The sequence below is a fragment of the Anser brachyrhynchus genome, assembly GCF_964034855.1.
Source record: "Anser brachyrhynchus genome assembly, chromosome: Z".
Lineage (NCBI taxonomy): Eukaryota > Metazoa > Chordata > Aves > Anseriformes > Anatidae > Anser > Anser brachyrhynchus.
The window spans coordinates 54,067,882-54,090,796 of NC_137697.1; the positions used below are offsets into that span (position 1 = coordinate 54,067,882).

Below are 22,915 nucleotides of genomic sequence, written 5' to 3' on the forward strand. Positions count from 1 at the left end.
CTAGAATGGCATAGCAAGAATGCCGGCCTTTTCTTTGCAAATGTCAAACTTTCATAATTGAATTTTGCAAGCTTCATAATACGGTTTATAGCTTAACATATTGTACACACAGTCTGTTTTTATAAACATTAAACAGATTTGTCAACAACTGGTGGCAGTAGAATTATAATTAGATCTATTTATGAAATTCATTATACAGATAAAGAAAATCGGATGTTTTCTTCTGTTAATTGACACATAGAACAACTGTGTTCTCAGCCTCACTGCATTTTGCTGTGTTAAAAAACAAATTACAATGTGGAAATAATACTGTATCTCTGTAGCTACATTTCTTTTATTAATCATAGGTCCAAAGGCTGCATTTAAAAGTTTAGTGTGTATGATACATTGATTTAGTCTAAAATTAGTGGAGGTGTTCTCCTAAAAAGCAATGTATAGCAAAGGACTATTCTCCACAGAGATGGGAGAAAGGGATAGTTTAGGCATTAATGAGGTTTCTGAAAGAAATACAATATTGATAGTCTCTATTAGGTAGTGGTTATTTATGGTGTAAATTTTTGGTTTAGTTTAATAGCTGAAAGCTGTTTGTTGTGGTTCATAGTTCAGAAAACTTTACTGATGGAGCACTGTATGGTTTGACATATGCTGATTTTTCTTAAGATGGCAGGGGATGTGGCTTAAAGACATGCACGGGCAAGCTTCGGGTTTTAAGCTTTTCAAATCTGGATTACAGATCTTTCCTTCAAACAGCAAAACTGTGACACTACAGAATACAGAGTAAAGCATCCACTAATTTGCAGAGAACAAGGATCAACATCCTGATGGGTATCTGTAGTACAATATTTAAGATTCAAGAACTAGTACAAGTTTAGCTGTTCAGATTTCAAGTTCAACTTTATGACAGTGCAGGTTAAAGTAATGACCAACTCTTTAATGTTTCTCAAAAACAGAAAATTCCAGTTAAGCTCCTTCAGTTTAAACCCCTTCGGCTAAATCTTATGTAACACCTAATAACAAAAGCAAAGGTCCAAAAGATCAAATAAACATAGAATTATTTAAGTTGATAAAGACCTCTAAGGTCGTCAAGGCCAACCATTAAAATAAAAGATTTTATTTGAAAATTATCCTCTTGAAGGAGAGAAGCATACGGTGAAATTCTCAGGTTTGACTAACATGAAATACAAAGCACTCCCCTCAAAATCAAAAGTCCTAAAAGAAATGTTTTGGGTAGGTTAAACGCAGAAAGTGGTCATGAAGAACTCCAAGACTGAATGCTCTAAGAAACTATTTCTTTATGTCTACATTGTAGACCGGCTGGTAGAAAAAAGAAGTGCAACACTGTACTTTAATGGATACATGTTACCATAACCCCTGAAGTTCTGTTTCACTGATGTCCTTCAGCTCAAACAAAGCCCTCTACCAAAGAATCCCGCTTTACAGAAAGATTGTACTTTTTTCCTCTCAGCATTGCTCTGCAACAGTGGTAAGAAAAGCTGTCTATAAGACCTCCTCACAGTATCAGTTTTTAAGCTGTTTGTTCTTAAGTTTGCTTTGTTTTTATTTGATTTGTTTGTTTGGGATCTCTGTGGATAGGAAAGGAAAAAAATGTTTCAAAGAAGAAAAAATTGGCAAAACACAGATAGCCAAAAGCTTGTCAGCACTTGAGATGTTCTCTCAGATTTTTGCATCTTTTAGTGTTTTCTCTTACAAAACAATAAATACCATAATTGCTTTTTGAAACGGCATAATTGAAATACTAAATATAGCATGTGAATGCAGCATAAATCTGATGGAGCCATTTAGAATGTCTACCATTAGAGAGAAATTTCTACAGTAACTTCTTGTCCAATTTTCACATAAATCCCACACTAGGAGTCCGATGTTAGGGTATTTCAAGAAAGATTGCCTCTGGCCTCTCACTCATACAAACATTAGTTATAAGACAGTATTTAGTAATTGGAGAAAGAAAACACTATAGCACAAGACCAAAACAGCTGCTTCAGGAGTAGAGGATACTTTACTAGCCAGACAACTTGTGGTTCACTACTTGTTCTTCAAATAATAGCAAAGCATCTAAAGAAACTGGTGGCAGCAGGGAACTGCATATACTCATTTGTGTGCTGGCGATATGACTAATGCTGCACTGGCTAATGCTTGTAACATGGCACAGGAAGGATTTTACACCCAGTGGATAATGTAAGTCAAAAATAAATACTTAAAATTTAATTCTCATTGATATGCTGAAAAAATGATTACACACACAAACATGGAAAGCAATTCTGACAAAAGTAACAAACAGTGATCAGAAAAAATATGTAATGGATTTCAAAAACCTGCAGATGTTTCTTTGCAGGGAAGAATACAAGGTGAATATTACTACTTTCTGAACTGACAAGGAAAATAACAGAAGATACTGAATCAGAACTGAAAACAGAAAGAACTTTTAGATCTGAACAGGTACATATATATAAAAATCAGGATTAAAATCAAGGTACTAAAGAACTACAGCTAGCAAAGACACAAAAGCCGACAGGCAAAGCCCCACAAGTACATGAGAAGCAAGAGCTGAAGGACACCAAAAAATCCATGTCATTATGGAGTTAAAATAACTAGTGATGCCAGAGAGAACTGAAGGATTTTATGCCACTTTGCTTCTCAGAGAGGCTGAAGCAAGAAAAAATGTGGGTGTCTGGCTACATTAGAAGCATTCATACTAAATGAAAAGACAAAGTTCACACTCGAGCAGATGCTCCCAAACTATACAAGTGCTTATCTATGTGGTACACATAGTGAACTGCAACCAAGAAATACATGCCAACAGTAGTAAGCAAGCACCCATATGAAGGAGCCTTACCTGAACCCTAAAGCAAGAGGAACATTTTGGTTATTGATAACAAGTGACAACAGAATCACAGAATGGCCGAGGTTGGAAGGGATCTCTGAAGATCACCTAGTCCAACGCCCCTGCCGAGCAGGATCACCTGGAGTACATTGCACAGGATGGCATCCAGGAGGGTTTTGAGTATCTCCAGAGAAGGAGACTCCACAACCTCTCTGGGAAACCTGTCCCAGTGCTCTGTCACCCTCACAGTACAGAAGTACCCCCTCATATTCAGCCAGAACCTCCTGTGCTTCTGTTTGTGCCCATTGCCTCTCATCCTGTCACTGGGCACAACTGAAGAGACTGGTTCCATCCTCTCAACACCCTCCCCTCAGATATCTATACATATTAATGAGGTCTTCTCTCAGTCTTCTCTTTTCCAGGCTAAAAAGGCCCAGTTCATTCAGCCTGTCCTCGTACGACAGGTGCTGCAGTCCTCTAATTGTATTCGTAGCCCTCCTCTGGACTCACTCCAGTAGCTCTATGTCCCTCTTGCACTGGGGAGACCAGAACTGGGCACAATACTCCAGGTGTGGCCTCACCAGGGGCAGGATCACCTCCCTCGACATGGCGGCCTGGGCCTGGGCCGAGGTGGGGGGAGACCTAAGGGGACCAGGCAGGGAAATGCAGTGCTGACTGAGTCCTTGGGGCCTGGGCAGAGATTTCACTTTTCCTTCTGCAAGCTTTCCAAAAGCTTCATTGGACAATGTGAATTACTGTCTTTCCAAAGGTTACAGTCATAGAGGAAAGTAGGGAGCAGTAATACATGAATGTTGATCTTGTAACGCTCTTGCAAAGAATGCAAGAATGCAAAGACGCCATAGTTGTTTCAGACCTAGCTCAGAATAGTCTCTTCTCTCATCTCATTTCCTCTTCAGAACTACACATTTCCTGGAACTGTTCCCTAACAGTGTAAAGAAACAGGTTTTCTGAAACTTGCACAATTTGTTGCATGATTGGTGGCTGAATCCTACCTTTGCTTGACCTTCAGTCTTCTTCACTCTTCTCAAGCTACACGTGCAGCATTTTTCCTGTTAGATGTACATTTTTACATCTTGCAATTTATATTTGTACTGTTTGAAATAAATCTTGGAATTCTATCCAATTATCTATTACACACTACAGAGCAAGACAGACAAAAACTCCGGTCTCAAACTCCTCGGCCTAGCCTGCAGTGTGACCAACTTGTGCAGAGCAGGAGGACAACAGGCACAAGTGTGCATCCTCTTCCCTCCCTTCTCCCGATGTAACTCAGACTGTGATGTATGAGCACAGAACAAGTTATCTTCCTTGAGCACTTTAGAAGGTTCCTTGGGACATCTCATCCCTGTTTTGGCTTATTCTGTGGCTTATAAAATAAAAATAAATGCCTTTATTTTAAATTAATGTCTGACTGTCATGGTCATGACTTCATGGTTTACTCTCCAAGAAAAGCCAGGAAGCTTAGCTTAAGAGTTTCTGCAATTTCCGCCATTAAAACTTCACTTGGGTACCACAGCATTTGATTTCAGACAAGTTTAAAAAGGAGAAGAAATGACAAGTATTAGGGCTTTTATTCTATTTAGTTACTTTTTCTAGAATCAAGTATCTATCCTCCTTCGAGAAAGGAGGCAAATATTGAGAACATTTTAGTCAGGAAAAAAAAATTTGGTTTATTTTAAAATCTTTTTTCTTTTTCAAGTCTCAGCAATAAAGCATAAAGCTCCACCAATGCTATAGTGATCTATTAGACATTTAACAGTGTTTATGACAGTAGTTTTTCAAATAATTTCCCAGAACTGAATCTATCTTTCCATTTATGTATTTTTCATCATTTCTGATAACAAAGATAATTCTTCGGTATTTTTCTGTCTCTACATTTGTTTATCAATATAACAAACCTCCCACATAATCACTTCCTTATTTATTTCAACTCTGAAGAGACACGTTTTCACTGAGCATTATTTCATTGTGTCTAGAAAAGAATGTTCCCTTATATTATTTGCTTGCATTATTCTACTGAAAATGTTTTTTGTACTTGTTAGTGAGATGATTACGTCTTTCACACAGATAATCTTCTAGGAACATTTTTTTTAAAGCAAGATTGCAGCTTAGCTCCAGCAGGCAGCTCAGCACCACCCAGCTGATCACTTACTCTCCCCAGGTGGGATGGGGGAAGAGAATTGGAAAGGTAAAAGTGCAAGAACTCACAGGTGGGGATAAAGGCAGCTCATGGTAAAGCAAAAGCCACTCGTGCAAGCAAAACAACCCAAGGAAGCCATTCGCTGCTTCCCATCAGTAGGCAGCTTATACCAATCTACACAGGACTTTTTATGCAAACTGCTACAACTAAGTTAGGATCGTTTTGTTTGTTTACTTGTTTCCAAGAAAAAAGATGCAAGCACAGTGCTCTTATTTAACATGAGCTCCGCAAGACCAAAATCACAAAGACAGAAAAGAGACAGGAGTCTAAGGTCTATTTCTTCCCTTTGTATCTTGCAAGAGGCTTACGTGAACATGTTTCTTCAACAATGAAAATCACCCACTTCCTCCTCCACTCATCTTATTCCTGAGACAAGGATAAGAAGTTTTTCCCAAACCTTATCTACCAAATTAATGAGTGCAAATGACAAATATTTTTCTGATGGGGACAAAAAAAAAAAATTGTATATACTTACAGATTTCAAGTTTACAGAATACTGAAGACCTAAACTTCTGAGCTAAGAGTTCAATAAAAGGTACTTGCTTAATGCATATCAGAAGATAAACAAAGTACAAAAATAACAAAACAAAACAAAAAAGCAACCTTATGAACTGCTTTAAGATGGTTGAGCTAATAAGCACCACTAAAAAACTCTCACTAAGCTGTAAGTGCTTGTCTGTTAAGCCTGAGGAGGGCAGGTCCTGATGCTGCATGTCCACTTTGAGTGGAAACAGTATGTCTAAGCTGGTCCCAAACTCTACCAGAAGTCACCAAGATCTCTTGGCACTGCAATTCCCAGAGTTTCCTTCTCTAGAAGCTTTATTTCACACCCAAGAAACAACCCTAGCCCTTTCAAGCATTAGTGTAGTGTCTATGAGTTGTAATACTTGCAACAGAGTATTAATTTGAAATCCCTCCAGCCTGCTGACATCTGTGAATAAGACAGGCCAGTTCAGACAGCAGTATTTGTTTCATCTTAGAACACCTACATTCCAGTCAAAAATAAATAAATAAATAAATAGATAGAGTTTCTCTGACCTCAGCAAAACCTAAAGGCAACACATGCCACTAGGAAATGTAGCAGTATAATTTTACAAGCATCTCAGAATGAACGCACCAGCCACCTAATAAAAGCATTTTCTGGCCACTCAGCTATCACAAAGAGTAGCAGGACAATACTTCGGTTTAATGAAGGCTTTTTCAACAGCTTTTATCAGTATTTTAACTTTTAACAGTATTTATCATAGATACAGCTTACGCTGTCACGAAACTTCAATAAGTACCACGGAAGTCACATCAATTCTAAAGTATTAAATCACAAGAGTTGCAGGGTTCAGAAATCATTTTTCCAGCAGATGCAATGTTTTACAATGTGCTAGGTGTACTGTTAATATTTCTAGTCTCCTCTAAATCATGACATTGTCAAGGATCACAAGCCAATCTAGGGAAATTTCACATACGTACTTTCATTTTATACTGCTGTAACAGTATAAAATGAAATAACTAAATTATGTATTAAGAATCATTATATTTTTTCTTTATTTCAGATCCATTCTATCACATAACATCACAGCATAGCTCCTGTATTCAGTCAGTAATTAACTAGCAACAAAAACACAATAAACATCTGTACAAGATGTATCTACATGAAAATTACAAATTTTGCTGCCTAAAGATATTATATTCAAATCCAGTAAGAACCTCCCAAGGCCAAATTGGCTCTATTCCAACTTGCAAAAATTAACTGATATAAAAGCCTTACTTCACATTTTAACACCTAATACCAAAATCAGCTATACAAATAGATGCTAAATTCTAAGAATTAATGCTTCCCATATATATATATATGTGTTTTAAAATTTAAGGAAAAGATCACATTTATTAATATTCTTGATTTCACGTTATCATTTTCTTGCTTAAGTTTTTTTTTTTTAATCTAACAGTAAATACTCTTTAATCAAAAAAAATAATCAAGAATTAAAAAATTGGAAATCCCCACAAACACACACTGAAATAAATTAATACAGAAGCACCATTCTGCAGAAATAAAAAGAATTGTGGGAAGAACATCCTTACTTGGAAATAATTAGTGACCGGATCAACTAACAGTCAAATTGTAACAAGAAACGTCAACACCTGTTCCACAGTTTCCAGATTGTGTTCTCTACCTTTCATTTATGAAACTTTCTAGAACTTTGTGACCTCTTCTTTGGAAAAACCATGTCTTTATCATTTGGCATAAATTTTGTTTTGATGTGTCTTCCTGCTGCAGCTAAGCCCACATGCCGTGTTGCCATACAACAGTACCTTGCTACTCAGCATCACTGATGGCACTACAGCGCTGTAGGCACAGCATTACACCCGATCTGTGACTGTCACTTGGGACCACTGCTGGAAGTTCACACATCTTTCTTCTCTATATCACACATTCAAAACATTTCAGAGGGCTGTCCATTTCATTATGGAAAGATAATCTAGTAGTTTTTCCTTTTGTGTTTTGCTCCAAATGATCCCCTCAGTTCTGCAAAAGAAGTTTTTACAAAAGGCCTCCACCCCACACCTTCTAAAACCAGAAGAGGCTATCAGAATGAACAAGTATTTCCCCAGTTGCTTAAGTACACATCATTAGAGAGGCACTGGACTAGTTCAGCTCGCTGACTTTACCCCTACCAGCCTGCTTTCTCTCACCACACATAATATTATAAAATAAAGGACTGTAAAAGGCAAAATCTGCTTATCAACCAAGTGAGTAGCACCAACCGGATTGCCTGACACACGGGGACTCCACACCCAAGCATGACCAGCCAGGCTACATTTGTGATTGCCATGGTCATCACAGAATCACAGAATCGAAGGGGTTGGAAGGGACCTCGAAAGATCATCGGGTCCAACCCCCCTACCAAAGCAAGCTCGTTAGAGCAGGCTGCCCAGACGTGCCTTGAATATCTGTCTCCAGAGAGGGAGACTCCACAACCTCCCTGGGCAGCCTGTTCCAGTGCTCCATCACCCTCACCGAGAAGAAGTTCTTTCACATACTGGTGCGGAACTTCCTGTGCTCCATTTTGTGGCCATTACCCCTTGTCCTATCCCCACAAACCACTGAGAAGAGGTTGGCCAAATCCCTCTGTCACCCGCACCTCAGGTATTCACACACATTGATAAGATCCCCTCTCAGTCTTCTCTTCTCCAGGCTGAACAGACCCAGGTCTCACAGCCTTTCCTCATAGAGGAGATGCTCCAGGCCCCGTATCATCTTTGTGGCCCTCTGCTGGACTCTCTCCAGGAGATCCCTGTCTTTTTTGTACCGGGCAGCCCAGAACTGGACACAGTACTTCAGGTGAGGCCTGACCAGGGCAGAGTAGAGGGGGAGGATCACCTCCCTTCACTTGCTGGCCACGCTCCTTTTAATGCACACCAGGATCCCATTGGCCTTCTTGGCCACTAGGGCACACTGCTGGCTCATGGTCAACCTGTCATCCACCAGGACTCCCAGGTCCTTCTCCTCAGAGTTCCTCTCCGGCAGGTCGTCCCCCAGCCTGTACTGACACGTGCGGTTGTTCCTTCCCAGGTGCAGGACTCTACACTTCCTCTTGTTAAACCTCATTTGGTTTCTTCCTGCCCATCTCTCCAGCCAGTCCAGGTCTCGCTGAATGGCAGCACAGCCTTCTGGCGCGTCAGCCACTCCTCCCAGCTTTGTGTCGTCGGTGTACTTACTGAGGGCAGACACTATTCCCTCATCAGGGTCGTCGATGAAGATGTTGAACAAGACCGGACCCAGCACCGACCCCTGGGGAACACGCTAGTCACAGGTCTCCAGCCGGACTCTGCGCCACTGATCACCACCCTCTGAGCTGGGCCAGTCAGCCAGTTCTCAACCCACCTTACTGTCCACTCCTCTATCCCACACTTTCTCAGCTTTGCTATCAGGGTATCATGGGAGACAGTATCGAAAGCCTTGCTAAAGTCAAGGTAGATGACATCCACTGCTCTCCCCCCATCTACCCAGCTGGTGATGCTATCATAGAAGGCAACGAGGTTGGTCAAGCACGACTTCCCCTTGGTAAATCCATGCCGACTACTCCTCATAACCTTCTTCTCTTCCAATTGCTTGGAGATGGCATCCAGAACAAGCTGTTCCAACACCTTTCCAGGGACAGAGGTGAGACTGACTGGCCTGTAGTTTCCTGGATCCTCCTTCTCGCCCTTCTTGAAGACCGGAGTGACCAGAGTTGGCTATCCTCCAGTCTTCAGGCACCTCTCCTGTTCTCCAGGACCTTTCAAAGATGATAGAGAGCGGTTCGGCGATCAACTCTGCCAAATCCCTTAGCACATGTGGATGCATCCCATCGGGACCTATGGATTTGTGTGCGTTGAGCCCACTCAGGCACTCCCCAACTACCCTCGGGTCAACCACGGGGGAGCCCTCCATTTCCCAGCCCCTTTCTCCCCCACTAGGGTCGAGGAGTCCCGGGGGGGAGTCCTTGAAGCAAAGAAAGCATTCAGTATCTCCGCCTTCTCGGCATCTCCCGTTACCAGAGCACCCCCCTCGTTCAGCAAGGGACCCACATTATCCCTAGTCTTCCTTTTACTGTTTACATACTTAAAAAAACCCTTCTTATTATCTTTCATCTCTTTTGCAAGCCTCATCTCTAGGTGGGCTTTAACCTTCCTTCTTGCATCCCTGCAGGCCCTGACAACACTTCTATACTCTTCCCAAGAGGACAGGCCCTTTTTCCACATTTCATAGACCTTCCTCTTCCTTTTGATCTTATCGATGAGCTCCTTGCTCATCCACGCAGGTTTCCTGCCCCCCTTCCCCAATTTCCTACTCTTAGGGATGCACCGATCACTAGTCCACAAAGGAGCAGCACATCATGGTTAAACGGGATAAGGCCTGGAACACACAGGATGAATTGGTCGTTTCTGATTGACAAAACATGCAGACACTGGTGGCCAGGACAGGGCAATGCGGTCCAGTCTAAGCACCAAGCAGCAGCCAGAACTTCATGGAGTGCCCTCTGCAACTCAGCTGTGTCACCGCTTCCCCAGCAGGGACCAAGCAGAAGCACTGCTACAGACAGGTTTCCCAGAAAAACTCCTGAGCCACCATCTCTGCCACCTTTGCATTTCTCTAGATCAGGAGAGCAAAAACCCTTCAACAATGAAGCTCCTGCACCTTTCAGAAAAAGCAGTTTCATCTTCCTCACTACAGAACAGCTTCCCTACCCAAACTCTCCACCAGCTGCCCTCCCATTGCCCTAACACAAACAGGACCAGTAATTAACTGGTATCATTATTCAGTGCTTAACCCTTACTCTTATTACTCTTACTACAGGTTCTCTTAGCTATTTTCACGTGTAAGAGAACACGGCTATAACTATGCATTAAGGCATCAACATGTTGGTTTTACGTGACTGTCCTGTTAGCTGCTGGAAACTACGACACACAGTAGCTAAAGTTTATTACATTGTAGCTGCAGAAAAATTATTATAAAAACAACCGCTACTGATTAAGATCACTTTCAATAGTCTCTAACTCTGCCAGTTAAATCCTCTGTTGTAGGTGTTTAGCTCAAAAATCAATTTCGCATTTAATAGCTCAACCAGAAAACATGTAAACATCTGTTTTCCCAAACTAGAGACACACTTGTACCTCTTTCAGTAGCAGCTGTATTAAATTTACTCTCTCAGCAGAAGACAACTTCTCTGTTACAAAAAGTCACCAAATTTCAAAATTGTTCTATCTGCAAAATAGAGAAGTTTCTACATCATCCCATTGTGTAACTTGCTTGGGTTTTTGTGTTGACCACTTCCATGCACAGGTGCTAAACAAAAATAATCTAGCATGCACAAGCCCAGGAGCAAAGACAAAGTCCTATTTCTTGTGGAGTAGCTGTCCCCTCCTGCTCCAGCCAGGAGGGGCCAGACACCGTAATAGCGATTCAGCTTGCCAAAGGAATGGAGTCTGCAAAGAATCACATTTTACAGAAATGGAACTGGACTGGCTCTTTTAACATCTTTCTTCTAAGAGCTGGTGCGCAAAGATTTTCATTGTTTTCTTTAACAAAATATTTTTCAGCCTATTTCTAATAACTACGTAGGCCCTCCCACTGTTCTGGCATGCAATATTACTTCCCTTTTTCAGTAATTCTTGAAAGCCTGAAAAACCAAACCAGTTTTTATGTTAACAAGAGGCTTATCTCCTAATAGCACATACTTTGAGTAAGTGCTAGGTACTCAACTAAGGCCTGGAGCAATGAAGCATTATACTTTTAAGACTTCCCTAACTTGTTCATCTTGCAAGCCAGTTTGACAACTTGAGGGTGCAGAAACCCATGAAAATACCATTAACAACACTGTCACAGCTCAGTTGACCTGCAACTGATATACAACCACAGTAGCTCCTCTACACTCCCACAATCACACAGGTATGTGTAAACAAGAACATGGCCTGTGGTGCAGCAGGGGTAAAACACTTCTGCAATTCTTGGAAGAAAAACCTGCACCATTTCTCTGAAGGTCAGGGTTTGTTAAAGTAGACAGTAAGACAGTACTGAAAGTTAAATTAACTATGAACTGTACTAATGAAAGACAAATACTAAAGAGAAGCAGAAAAGAGAAGGGTAAGGAAAACCACTGGAGTAATAAGTGTCTTAAAAATAGCTTTTGTTTGTTGTCTATCTAAAGAAATATTAATTCAGTTAATCATAACCACATCAAAACATTACAGTTGCTGAACAGCCAAGGCACTCTTTGATTTTAATGGGAAAGTTTCATGCATCAGGAATGCAGAATCATCAGAGCTATAACAGGAAGATGGGATAAAAAGAACATACTATGATCCTAACACCCTATTATATTTTCCACGTTACATACTATATACTCCCAAGCTACATAATTACTTGGAGATAAATCTCCACATTAAAGTAACATGTAGAAGGCAACTGGGGAACTACAAAAGAACAACTGAGTAAGTATTTACATCCTCAAATGAATACATGCATAAATAAAAAAGATACGCTGAAGCTAGAAAGTGCTAAGTACAACTTCTCTTATCCCACAATGCTTTGTCTTTATATTCACTTATCAACCCTCACCCCAAATTTTAGACAAATTTAGAAAGAAACAACCTTTCAGCACTGATAGGGCAAGTAAACGTAATTTTAGACAGTCGTACAAAGTGGTAAAGATGGACCTTGGAATTATATTTATGCACTGCCATGCAATTAATTTTCTTTAAAAAAAAAAACTTAGAAAAGCAGGTAAGACCAATTATTAATGTGTTCCAATACATTACATAACAAAGTCTCTCATTGATCTAATCATAAGCATAGTTCAATGGCAGTCAAAATTTGTGCAGTTTGGACACATCATTCCCCCAAAAAAACTTCAAAGCATCCCAGTGTGCAGATGAATTACTTTCCCCTTTTCCTTTCAGATCCATTCTACTAAGTGTCAAGAATTGATATTGATGCCACTGCAGCAACCACAGTAGGTCAAAGGACACAAGCAGGCTGCAGCTGCAATGTATGTGAGAAGGAGTTGCAAGCTGTTTATCACTATTAACAGTTGGTATGAGCAATTTTACATTCCAAATGCATCCACTAAAGGAATGACAGAAGACCTTGAAGACAGAGCTACCATTTTTTTTTTAGGACTATCACTATTTTCATAATTTTTAGAGTACCTCCAAGTACACCTGATGACAATTAGCTTTTCTTACTTACTGAATAAGCTTTCACATTATAATTAAGTTGCTCAAAATAAAAGTGTTACCTTGCAATAAATAATAGGAAGTAATAAATAGAAGTAATAAATAGGTTAAATTAACCCAAGTCAGACACATACCTTTAGCCACAGCTTCTTTATACTTTTCTTTGGCAGAATTTACTTCTTTTATTAGTTGTCTATAGCTAGATTTTAGTTTCTCTAGTTCTGTCTTTGTGACCTTCAAGAAAACAGAAATACAAAGAGCAGTAAGAATACTCAACATAAAAAATGTTAATTCTCTTTCACTAATGATATGACTGGATTTACTTCCCAAAATAAGTATGTTAACACTTTTCATTGTTTTGAGATAGTCTTAACAGGCTATTCCACAGTGTAACAAAATTTTTTAAAAAATCAATAAATGTATGGAATGAAACAAGATGCCTGAAACAGAGTCCCCCACATGGATCAGAGCAGTACAGTGTAATAACTAAAAGGAAAACCAGCTTATTATAAACACTATTCTATTTCAATCAAAAGGGAGAAAAACACAAAAAAGATGCTCATTAAACATACTGGATGAAAAAGTTCTCTGCAAAACAAGGAATTCTTTTAGTGTCTCAACAACCAAGAGAAAAGAGCTTCTGGATATAGCATTTTATGTAAACAGCTTAGAAATAGCAACTGCGCAGAATAAATCTACCTGTCATAAGACTTAAATTCATGAAAAGAAAAAGTGTTGTCTAACAAAGCACCTGAGGGAGTTTCTTTCCATCAGAAGCAGCTCCACTGATCACAACATTTGTTCAGAAAACTACAATGAAGTTGACTCTTCTAACCCCAATTTTCATTCACTGTGTGAAAATTAGTGCACTATACAGAAATACTCACAGATCATCAATTTGATAACAAAAGCTCATAACAAACCAGCCACTACAATACCAAAAAAATGGCATAAATGGTAAAGAAACTTAAAAACTGTGACAAAGCAATATACAATCACCATGGAAGAGGAACTTAATCTAATTGAAGCACCCTCACTGTGTTGACAAGGAAATCTGTTGTGCAGGAAGACTGCTCCCCATGCAACTAGCATGAAGAAAACTGGTGTTCACAATTCTCCCTTTCTTTATTACATCAGGCCCAGACACTCGTATTCTCACCACTACTATCCTCACCCACAAGAACAACATCTGGAGACTTAATGGAATTCCTTTAAGAGCAAACAAGATGCTATATATAGTTTGTATTTCTGGGCTATCTGTGTAAAGGTTTAACTTAAAGGCAAGAAATTTTGTGTAAATTACTCCCAAATTTTCATCTCATATTTATACATATTTATGCTGTAAATCATTCACAACTGCTGTTATTTTAAATTAATAGAAATGGTATATGAAAAAGAAACTTTATGGCAAACGTATTATAAAATTCTGTTAAGCAATAGATAAGAAGACAAGATTAGCAAGTAGTGAACACAATTAACATACACACGGTAACGAATGTGCTTCTCTTATAAATAAAAAAGTAAAATTAAATTAGGCTACTAATACTAAGAAACCTTTGTAATAACTGTGAAATTAATTTTGCTGATTCTTAAACTGTGTTCTTCCACCAGAGAAAAACAAAGTGCCTCCATCTTCAATTAACTCTCAAGGAGCTAAAGTGGTGAAGGATTATCCTTATCTCAATGTATATATATCAAGGAATTGCCCAACTAAGTAGCACAGTATTCTACATTTTTCTTCCCCTCAAAGTTCACAAAGAAAGGAAAAACATCCAGGATCTTAATAGGAACTGAAATAAACCCGACGATACAGATTTTATTGTATTGTGTAAAAAGCATATGTCCCATTGCCCTCGAGAATTTTATCAAAAAAGATTCCTCATTGTGCAGGTCTCTAAAACGTATGATAACACCTGAAGGAAAACTTTTTTTTGCCAAATATCCTAAAGATTATGAACTGCAAAGACACCAATCTTTACAAGTTTTGGATAATGCCCTGGGAAATAATAAGTATTTTGTCACCACATATAACAAAAACAGACATAACACCACAGAACACAAAAAGTGTTTTGGATTTCTGGGAACCATTCTGTAAGTGTTCCAGTGACACAGAACCTTTGAATAAACAATGTCAGCTAACAATGAAAGAACACATCAAATCTAACCAAAACGTTATTCAAATGCTTCTTGGGAAAACCTGGAAGGCAGTAGCTGGGGAGGGGGTGGGGGAAGAAGAGAATTACAAAACCAGTGCAAGTTTATTCATCTTGCATCCCCATGCAGCCCATGATTAAAAACAATATGGTTTGTAATTAAATATTTGGGGATTGCTTAATGTCTTAACAACTTGAAAAAAGTCTTATTTTTAAAAACTGCATTTTGTTAACTCCATTAAGTTACCTTAATAGCACAATATGTATGTTTTATAAAGTCTCCATTAAAACCCTACCTGAACACCGACCAGTCTTGCTTCTGCTACACTTTATTTCTTTTTATATTTTCTTTCTTTCTCCATTTCTCCATTCTCTATAGAATCATAGAATGGCTTGGGTTGGAAGGGACCTTAAAGACCATCTAGTTCCAACCCCACTGCCATGGGCATGGACACCAATAAATATAAATTTAGCATCTATTATTTCTAACACATGCCACCACTTTCCCTCCATTTTCAATCCTGACTATTTCCAAATGCACCGATCCATAAGTGGACATGATTATTCGGCCTGGAAATTCTATCAGATAAGCCAGCCAATAAATCAGATAAACCAACCATGCAAATAGGATGTACTTCTCATAGCTAATACCTGGGGAAGATGCCAAGATCCCAGCAGATTATTGAAGCAGTCCTAACAAAGCCAACATATTTAACATGATATACGTTTAGTAGTAGTTTAAAGTTCTCCTTATAACCAGCCCACCAATCTTTTACTCACCAGTCTACCATATTTGTAATATATTACTCATATGTTATATTTTAATTATTTTACTCCAAATCTCTGAGTCTCTGATGAAAGAAAGAAGAAGCAGTGCTTTCCTTTCTCTCAGTAGACCTTTCAAACTATCAGTTTGTTCTTTGACATTTGCAGCTAACCTTCCCCCAGAACACCTGAATTAAACTGTGACTTCTGTCAGCTTTACTGACTAGACACAATCCTTTCAACATCAGGAAGACAAGGGACTTGTAATAAAAAAGGTCCCAAAGAGCTCCATCTGCAGCCTTAATATTTGGTTTACATGTGATTTATATTTTAGAATAAGGACTAGAATCCCATCCCCACCCAAAAGAATGGGGATTGTAAGGACCATTCAAAAAAAAAAAAAACACTTTTCAATGTCCTGGTCCCAGGGATTTCTATAGTGAAGTGAGAACAAAAGAGATGGCACAGGGAAGTGTCACACAGAATCATCCTCTACTGGAACAGGAGCATTTCCAATGTTATCTGTCTAAATAAATTCATGCAGAATAAAGTTTTCCATCTCTGTCTTGTCAGCTAGCAAGGGAATGAAAACGTGAAGGACATAACTAAAATTTAAACTAGACAGCCTACATAACACAAATCAACACTTTTACAACAGAAAAAAAAAAACGGAACTAAAAAAATCCATCCTCAAGATATTATTTTTTAAACAAATTAAGAAACTACAATTTGGCTATAAAGAACAGTTGAATAAAATACCTTGTACATCTCTGCTTCAATTTGTTGATGAACACCTAGGTAACTCTTCTTCACTTGCTGCTTATCTTTGATCATCATTGTAAGCCTATGCAAAGGCCCAGAATTAAGATCCTCTGCATGTGTCTTCATTATTTTGCTCAGCTGTTCTGTTTGTTGTACAACAAGCAACCAAGACTGTAAGAAGAAAAAAAAAAAAAAACAGGAGAAAGAAAAAATCAGAACAGAAAAGCAGTCACATATTCTGGCTTATAAATAACCAAACAATGCCAAACAATGAATGCAAACTGTGGGAAAAGATGCATTATTATTTAAAATATTTCAGTAAAAAAATAATTAAACTTCCCAAATTCACTTGAGATCTTTCAAAATAAAACTCTTACTGCTATACCAAAGCCATGCCTTGAACTTGCTCACGAAGTCCTAAAATAAGCATAACAGACAAAAATACAGATCTGCATGGTGGCTCTTCAGCACTGTCCTAGCAACTTTGAACACCCATCAAAGCCTTCTCCGGATTAACTTCTCAACACCTCTAACAAGCACACGCTGGTGTTATTTGTTCTCCCATTTCCTAGTACCAGTTACTCTGTTCAGTCTGACTTCTTTGCCCTTGTCTAAACATCTGAGGGCAATATGCATTTGAGTTGTTACTGTTTAAGAGGACACCATTTGTCAGCTGCTTCACGTAGCTGACAGCATCAGAGCCCAGGCCACCAGTGGCAAAACTCACGGAGCTAACAGGTTAAGAGACACAGGCAGCTACTCATCTGTCACAGCAATTGAACAGCCTGCTGTACCCTCACTTTAATAACTTCCTTGGCCATTCTGTCAGTCAGTTTTCAGGACAGCCTAATACACCCTGGCTTTGAATTTTGATTAAGAACTGTACGAGGAACACCAAGACTTCCAATGCACAGCAGAAATCAACTGAAAAAATTAAAGTTCAAATGCACGTATTTGTTACCCTAAAGGACCCTGTCACACTTGGTAGATAGGAACAGTATTGGATTCATTAGACATAATTCACTAACAGACTGCTGTGTTGCAGTTACAATTTCGGAATGGTCATTTCCATTTGGAATTTCCAAAACAATTATCAGTTCATGAAGGCAGCTAGTATGCTAGTTTCACTGGCATTTATCTTACTCTTACTAAACGTAATCCACCTTAAATCTTCACAACTTACAAAATTAATTTGTTTGGTAGTTCTGGGATTTCCTTATATCTTATACATAAACATATATGTGTTCACATATACATATATAAATCTATCTATATAAATAAATATTCTCATCTCTACATGACAATGCTGCAACTCAGATTGGATTTTAGAGAACAGAATGAAAGTTAATTCCTGTATACATTAAACCATCTTTAACATTTCCTTTAGCTGACAAACATTGCAGCGAATGGCACAGAACTATCGCAAACTGCTTCAAGTGTGGTGTTGTAAAAGCTCACAGACTGAAGCTTCCTGGTTATATCTGAAAAGTGCTTAATCTCTCCATTACAGAGCACTTTCCAAATGACAACAGAAGCCATGTTGCAAAGCTTTGTACAATAGAAACAACATTAAACATCTGTATCAGAGCAGTGGATATGGAAGAGTTCATAACAGCACTCTCAGAAGTCAAACAGTAGCAAGAGTCACGCATTTTCTTTAAGAGTGATTTATTACTGGTGAGGCAAATATCGTTTCAATCAACCCTGAGAAACACAGCAAAAGCAGTTTTTCAACATGACAGATACTCTAAAGAAATACTTAGCTTATAATTCACCAAACAAGCCCAAGTAAGACTGAAACCCAGTGAAAACCTGTCTATTTAAAAATTAAAAAAAAAAAAAAAAAAGAATTCCCATATATTCCCATTCCTTACATCCCTCTTTCCACACTGAGAAAGCATTGGTTAAACAGGATTTCTGTGTATTGTATGATTATCTTTTATCGTTTTAAAATGGCATAAGTTAAGGTGAAAAGTTATAATAGGGGAAAGGCTTCAAAAATTGAGATTTATATGGGACAAAAAAAACAGCTGGGTGGAGACAGCAGAAAAGGCAAAGCATTTCCTTTCACACTAAAAAAAACACAAATCCATCAAAAGCAATAAAATATAATATTGTTTGGTTTAACAGTATTTTTTAGACATATACGCACACAGAAAAGCTTATGAGAAGCACTTAAAAAATACTGCTTTTCTGGCATTAGAGGTTCCCGCCACTACGCCTTCCAGGAAGTTTACTGCCTCTGCATGGAAAAAACACAGGACAGATTTACGCAAACAGCTCTCTCAAAGTGCTCGCTCTCACTGCACACTTCAAAAAAAAAAAAAGGGGGGGGGGAGCAGAAAAGATTAGAGAGCTCGGAATTTATTTCCGAAACCACGTTTGAATACCCAGAATTGAATACATAGTTACAGTCTTTTAAATCTTAGGAGACGTAAAATAGTAGATTTATATCCCATAATAACTGGGTCAGATTTTGATTCTGTAAAATGTCAGAAAGAGACAAAAAGTATCATGAAATAGCAAAATATATTAGAACAGTGGGAGTAAAATAACCAAACAATAATTCAGGTATTTTAACTGCCAAAACCAGTGACAATGTATCACCACATAACCTTGAAATCCAAGCTGACAGTGCAATTTCAAGGCAAGCCCGTACAAAAGACCTGTCAGTAGTATATGAATACTTTCGCTCTTAAGCAAACATGCAGAGACCAGGGATGAGGCTTAAGAGAAAAACGGCACCTCCTTAAAAGAAAAAATAAATATAAGGAACAAAAAATAATCCTGAAAAAATAACTCAAGTGCCAACATCCAAAATGACTTCAAAACGTGACACAGATGCCTCTGTTCAACCCACAAAGAAAATGTCTTAAGACACATCTTCAGCTTCTAAAAATCTATTTGCTCACAGGAAAAGAAAAATTAAAAAAAAAATCACTGAAGTGGCTAGACTGAGCTGGCCACCTGAAGTGTAATGTAAGGGTTACAATGCTCAGGACTCTGGTGCCAGTGCTCCTTTACTGTTTTAGTCCTAATCCACTGTTTCACTGCCCAGAAGAGTTGCAGGACAGCTTACCAAGCACATAAAAACAATCCCAGCGGGGCAGCAATAGCAAGAACTACTAAGCATACCATTAATTCTGTAAAAAAACAACTCTGGGATATGACACTAGAAAGCCTGAAGAAAATACCTGACTTCTGCCATGATTAGTCTAACAAAAATGCTTTAACATTAATTTACCAAAATCATCACAACTGTGTATAAGAAACATAGCTAGGTGAGTAGCATTTCAAGTACACCACCAAAACACGCAGATGAAAAACAAATGCAGTGCGGCAATTTACATTGCAAGAATTATTGTGCGAGGCGGGGGACAACAACAGAATTTATTACAGATACACACTGTGCAGCGCTGTTTTGAGGGCAGCTGAAGCAGGCTAGCTGTTTCAGTGCAGCTTTCAAATCACACACATAGCCACTGTACTCCAGTATAAATCTAGACTGCTGCACAAGGAGCACTGATGTTCCTGCTGCAATGCCATAGCTTGTATTCAAGCAGCAATTCCATAAGCCCACTGCATAAAAAACTGCTTTGTCTAAAATTTCACTTGACCCAAAAAGTGTGTTCTTCTGCAGAGTAGATCAGGATTCATGCCAGACTGAAGGGGCTGTGTAAGCACTGCTGCAGCAGAAGGGACAGAAATTGAATAAGGCATTAAAACAGAATTGTTTTCTCTCCTCACGGAGGAAATCCAAGTCAGAAGTGAAGCTTACTAGCAGGTGAAACAGAGAAGTTTGCTTCATCAGTATCCTCCCTGTACTTGCTCTAAACCTGACCATTAACAATCTGCGGGAAGGACAGCCTTACCTTTATAAAAAGTCAACACAGTAATTTTAAATTGGATGCAAAATAACTTCACAATTATGAGGAACATCCTGAATTAATGTTTTGTTTTTACACCACATACTGTGATGTGAATAACAGGCGGAATGCTAAGCTTTGCCTTGGTTTCCTGGTATTTTTCTATTTCTGTCACAAATTCTATACAGCATAAACAATAGTTCCTATTGAACTGTCTTAAAAGAAAGGCTTACTACAACATACTCTATTTTCAAAACACTAAACAAATCAGCAGGCTCAACCCAAAGCCCTAAAATACCAAATTTCAGAATCCAAGATTCCAGTTTAGTTATTAATCTCAAAGCAAGACTGGAGTTCAACTCCATTACACTGAGCTCGTTTTAAACACTTGGGCAACACTAACTCTCAAGAAGCTGAATCAACAGGAATCCAACACAAACTAAAATAAACCAAAATCCAACTTCTTATCTTATTCAACTCTTATTTCCTTAATGTAAGGATATTACAAATTCAAAATACTTAAATCTTACCTTGGACACGTTGCTGATATAATCCAATTGGCAAGTGCTTTCTTTATCTACTTGATTACAAAGATTCTGTAAAGTGGAGGCATACTCTTTATCACTTTTTACACGCATGACCATAAATTTCTTCACTGTTTCCAGTAGTCGTAGTTCCCAGTCTTGCAGTTTTAATAAAGCATCGTGAGAATACTTCAAGTCGCTTCCAAACCCCATTTTTAAGGCACTATATACCGCACGGGTGAAAATATAGGCTCTTCACCACATCTGTAAATAAAACAAGGTTCATGAGATCCAAACAGAAGAATAACTTTTAAACGTTACAAAGAGCAACTATTAACATCTAAACGCTGAAATAACTTAGCCTTAAGATTAACCACAGGACTACCTACACCACTTTAAAACAGAGGCAGAAACGTCAGAGAACCATTTTAAACACCAAGCTAAACTGAAAGAGATCCGATGTCCTCTGTTGTTTTGAACTGCCAGCATAATTTCAGTTTGTGACCTACAGTTTCCCATCTGTAAAACAGTAGTGTAATAGCACACCCCTAACTGAAAAGTGAAGTCATGAGGGAACACATAAAAGCACCTAAGAGACACTAAAGAACAATACACATATTTAATCAAATAAATATACATGACACTATCTCCAGACAAGAACTGCCATTACACTGCTTCATTCCTGGTGACCCAAAATACTTGATTCTAGTGGATACTGTCCTAAGGACATAAAAACATCCAAATAAACCATCAGTTCTCAGGCACTGCATCTAGAGTAAATGGATAGCTAGAAAATTACTGCTAGTTTGGTCCTAAACACTGCATTAACAGTCATTAGAGTTGGAAAGTCAACCTCCCAAAAGTGAGAAAATATCCCAAACCAGGTACCCATGCGACCTTCCACTGTTCCTGTGAGAAACACATTAGGGTATATTAGGGTAGAGGTCTTAATTTCACACATTTTTCCCCTAAAGCAGTCCAGTCTCATTGCACAATATAAAATCATTATTTGATATCATCACTTGATAATCTGGTAAGAAGTGCCACCTTATAAAACCCTGTAACACAACTGCAGGTCAAAGACATATTTGAGCTAGCTTTAAAACATCCTATCATGATAATACACGGCCACATCATGCAACATTTGAAACCACATATATTTCCACAGTCTTGTATATAGTTTTGTAACATGGGCCAAACCCTGTTTTCTGTGTATATACCAAAAACCTGTTCCCATACTGATCACCTTCGAACTTGGTAAGATAAACTTATATAAACTGCAATTACAGGTCTAGACTACAGTACTCACACTACCTGTGCACTACTTTCTCACCAATTCCTGCACTCCAGCCAAGCGTTAGCTCTTTTGAACACAGAAGTACCCATTTCTTCATAGGCTTTAAATTGCCACTTAAATTATCAGTGTTTTACAAATATTAATAGTGTCATCTTCTTAGCAGCCCATGAGCTGAAGCAGGACTAATACAGAGAGACCTGTGACACAGAAACTAATGTTGACATTATACTCACTAATACTGGCATTCACAAAGCTTAAAGACAGACCTTTCAGAGTGCCTATCATTTTAGCATACTGAACATCTGGAACAAAAATGTCACTGATTTCAGTTAACAAAAAGTTTCAGAAAATTTTACAAGTCAGAACCTACAACAATATCCAAGGTAGCCTGACTCCCAAAACCATTCCTCTCTTTCTGCAGTTCCCTGCCCTTCCAGTAAATTACAGAAATAATCCTCATCCACTATATATGTATAAATGTATACAGGTACAAGGGTACAAGCCATAGTACAATGCTATGTAATGAAAAAAAAAATCCCATGAAGAAATTATGAGCAGCATTGTGTTGTTATGCATGTATACAATACAGGCACATCAAGGTTATGAGAGTAACCTTAAAGCTATCACAAGCTTCCATATGCTCTTAACTTTGGTGCCATGTATTTCAGTCAGAATGCTGGCTGATGGCTAAGAGCTCAGGCAAACAGCAATTATAAATTATTTATACTGGTTTATTTATGAAGGATAAACTATGCTTTATTAGTTGCATTAA

General features: G+C 38.5%; 1 protein-coding gene across 11 annotated transcripts in view; it reads right to left on the reverse strand.

Moving 5' to 3' along the window:
* FER (FER tyrosine kinase) overlaps window positions 1-22,915 on the reverse strand; it is a 195,261-nt gene that overhangs the window by 155,922 nt on the left and 16,424 nt on the right. For all 11 annotated transcript variants that reach the window (XR_013943101.1, XM_080572799.1, XM_080572803.1 and 8 more), the window contains 3 exons: window positions 20,853-21,110; window positions 16,454-16,627; window positions 12,911-13,010 (listed from right to left, as the gene is read on the reverse strand). Coding sequence is in view for 10 of the 11 variants with exons in the window: in XM_080572799.1 (XP_080428925.1) it covers window positions 12,911-13,010; window positions 16,454-16,627; window positions 20,853-21,059 (481 nt within the window). In the remaining variant the exon portion in view is untranslated. The remainder of the gene's footprint in view (window positions 1-12,910; window positions 13,011-16,453; window positions 16,628-20,852; window positions 21,111-22,915) is intronic.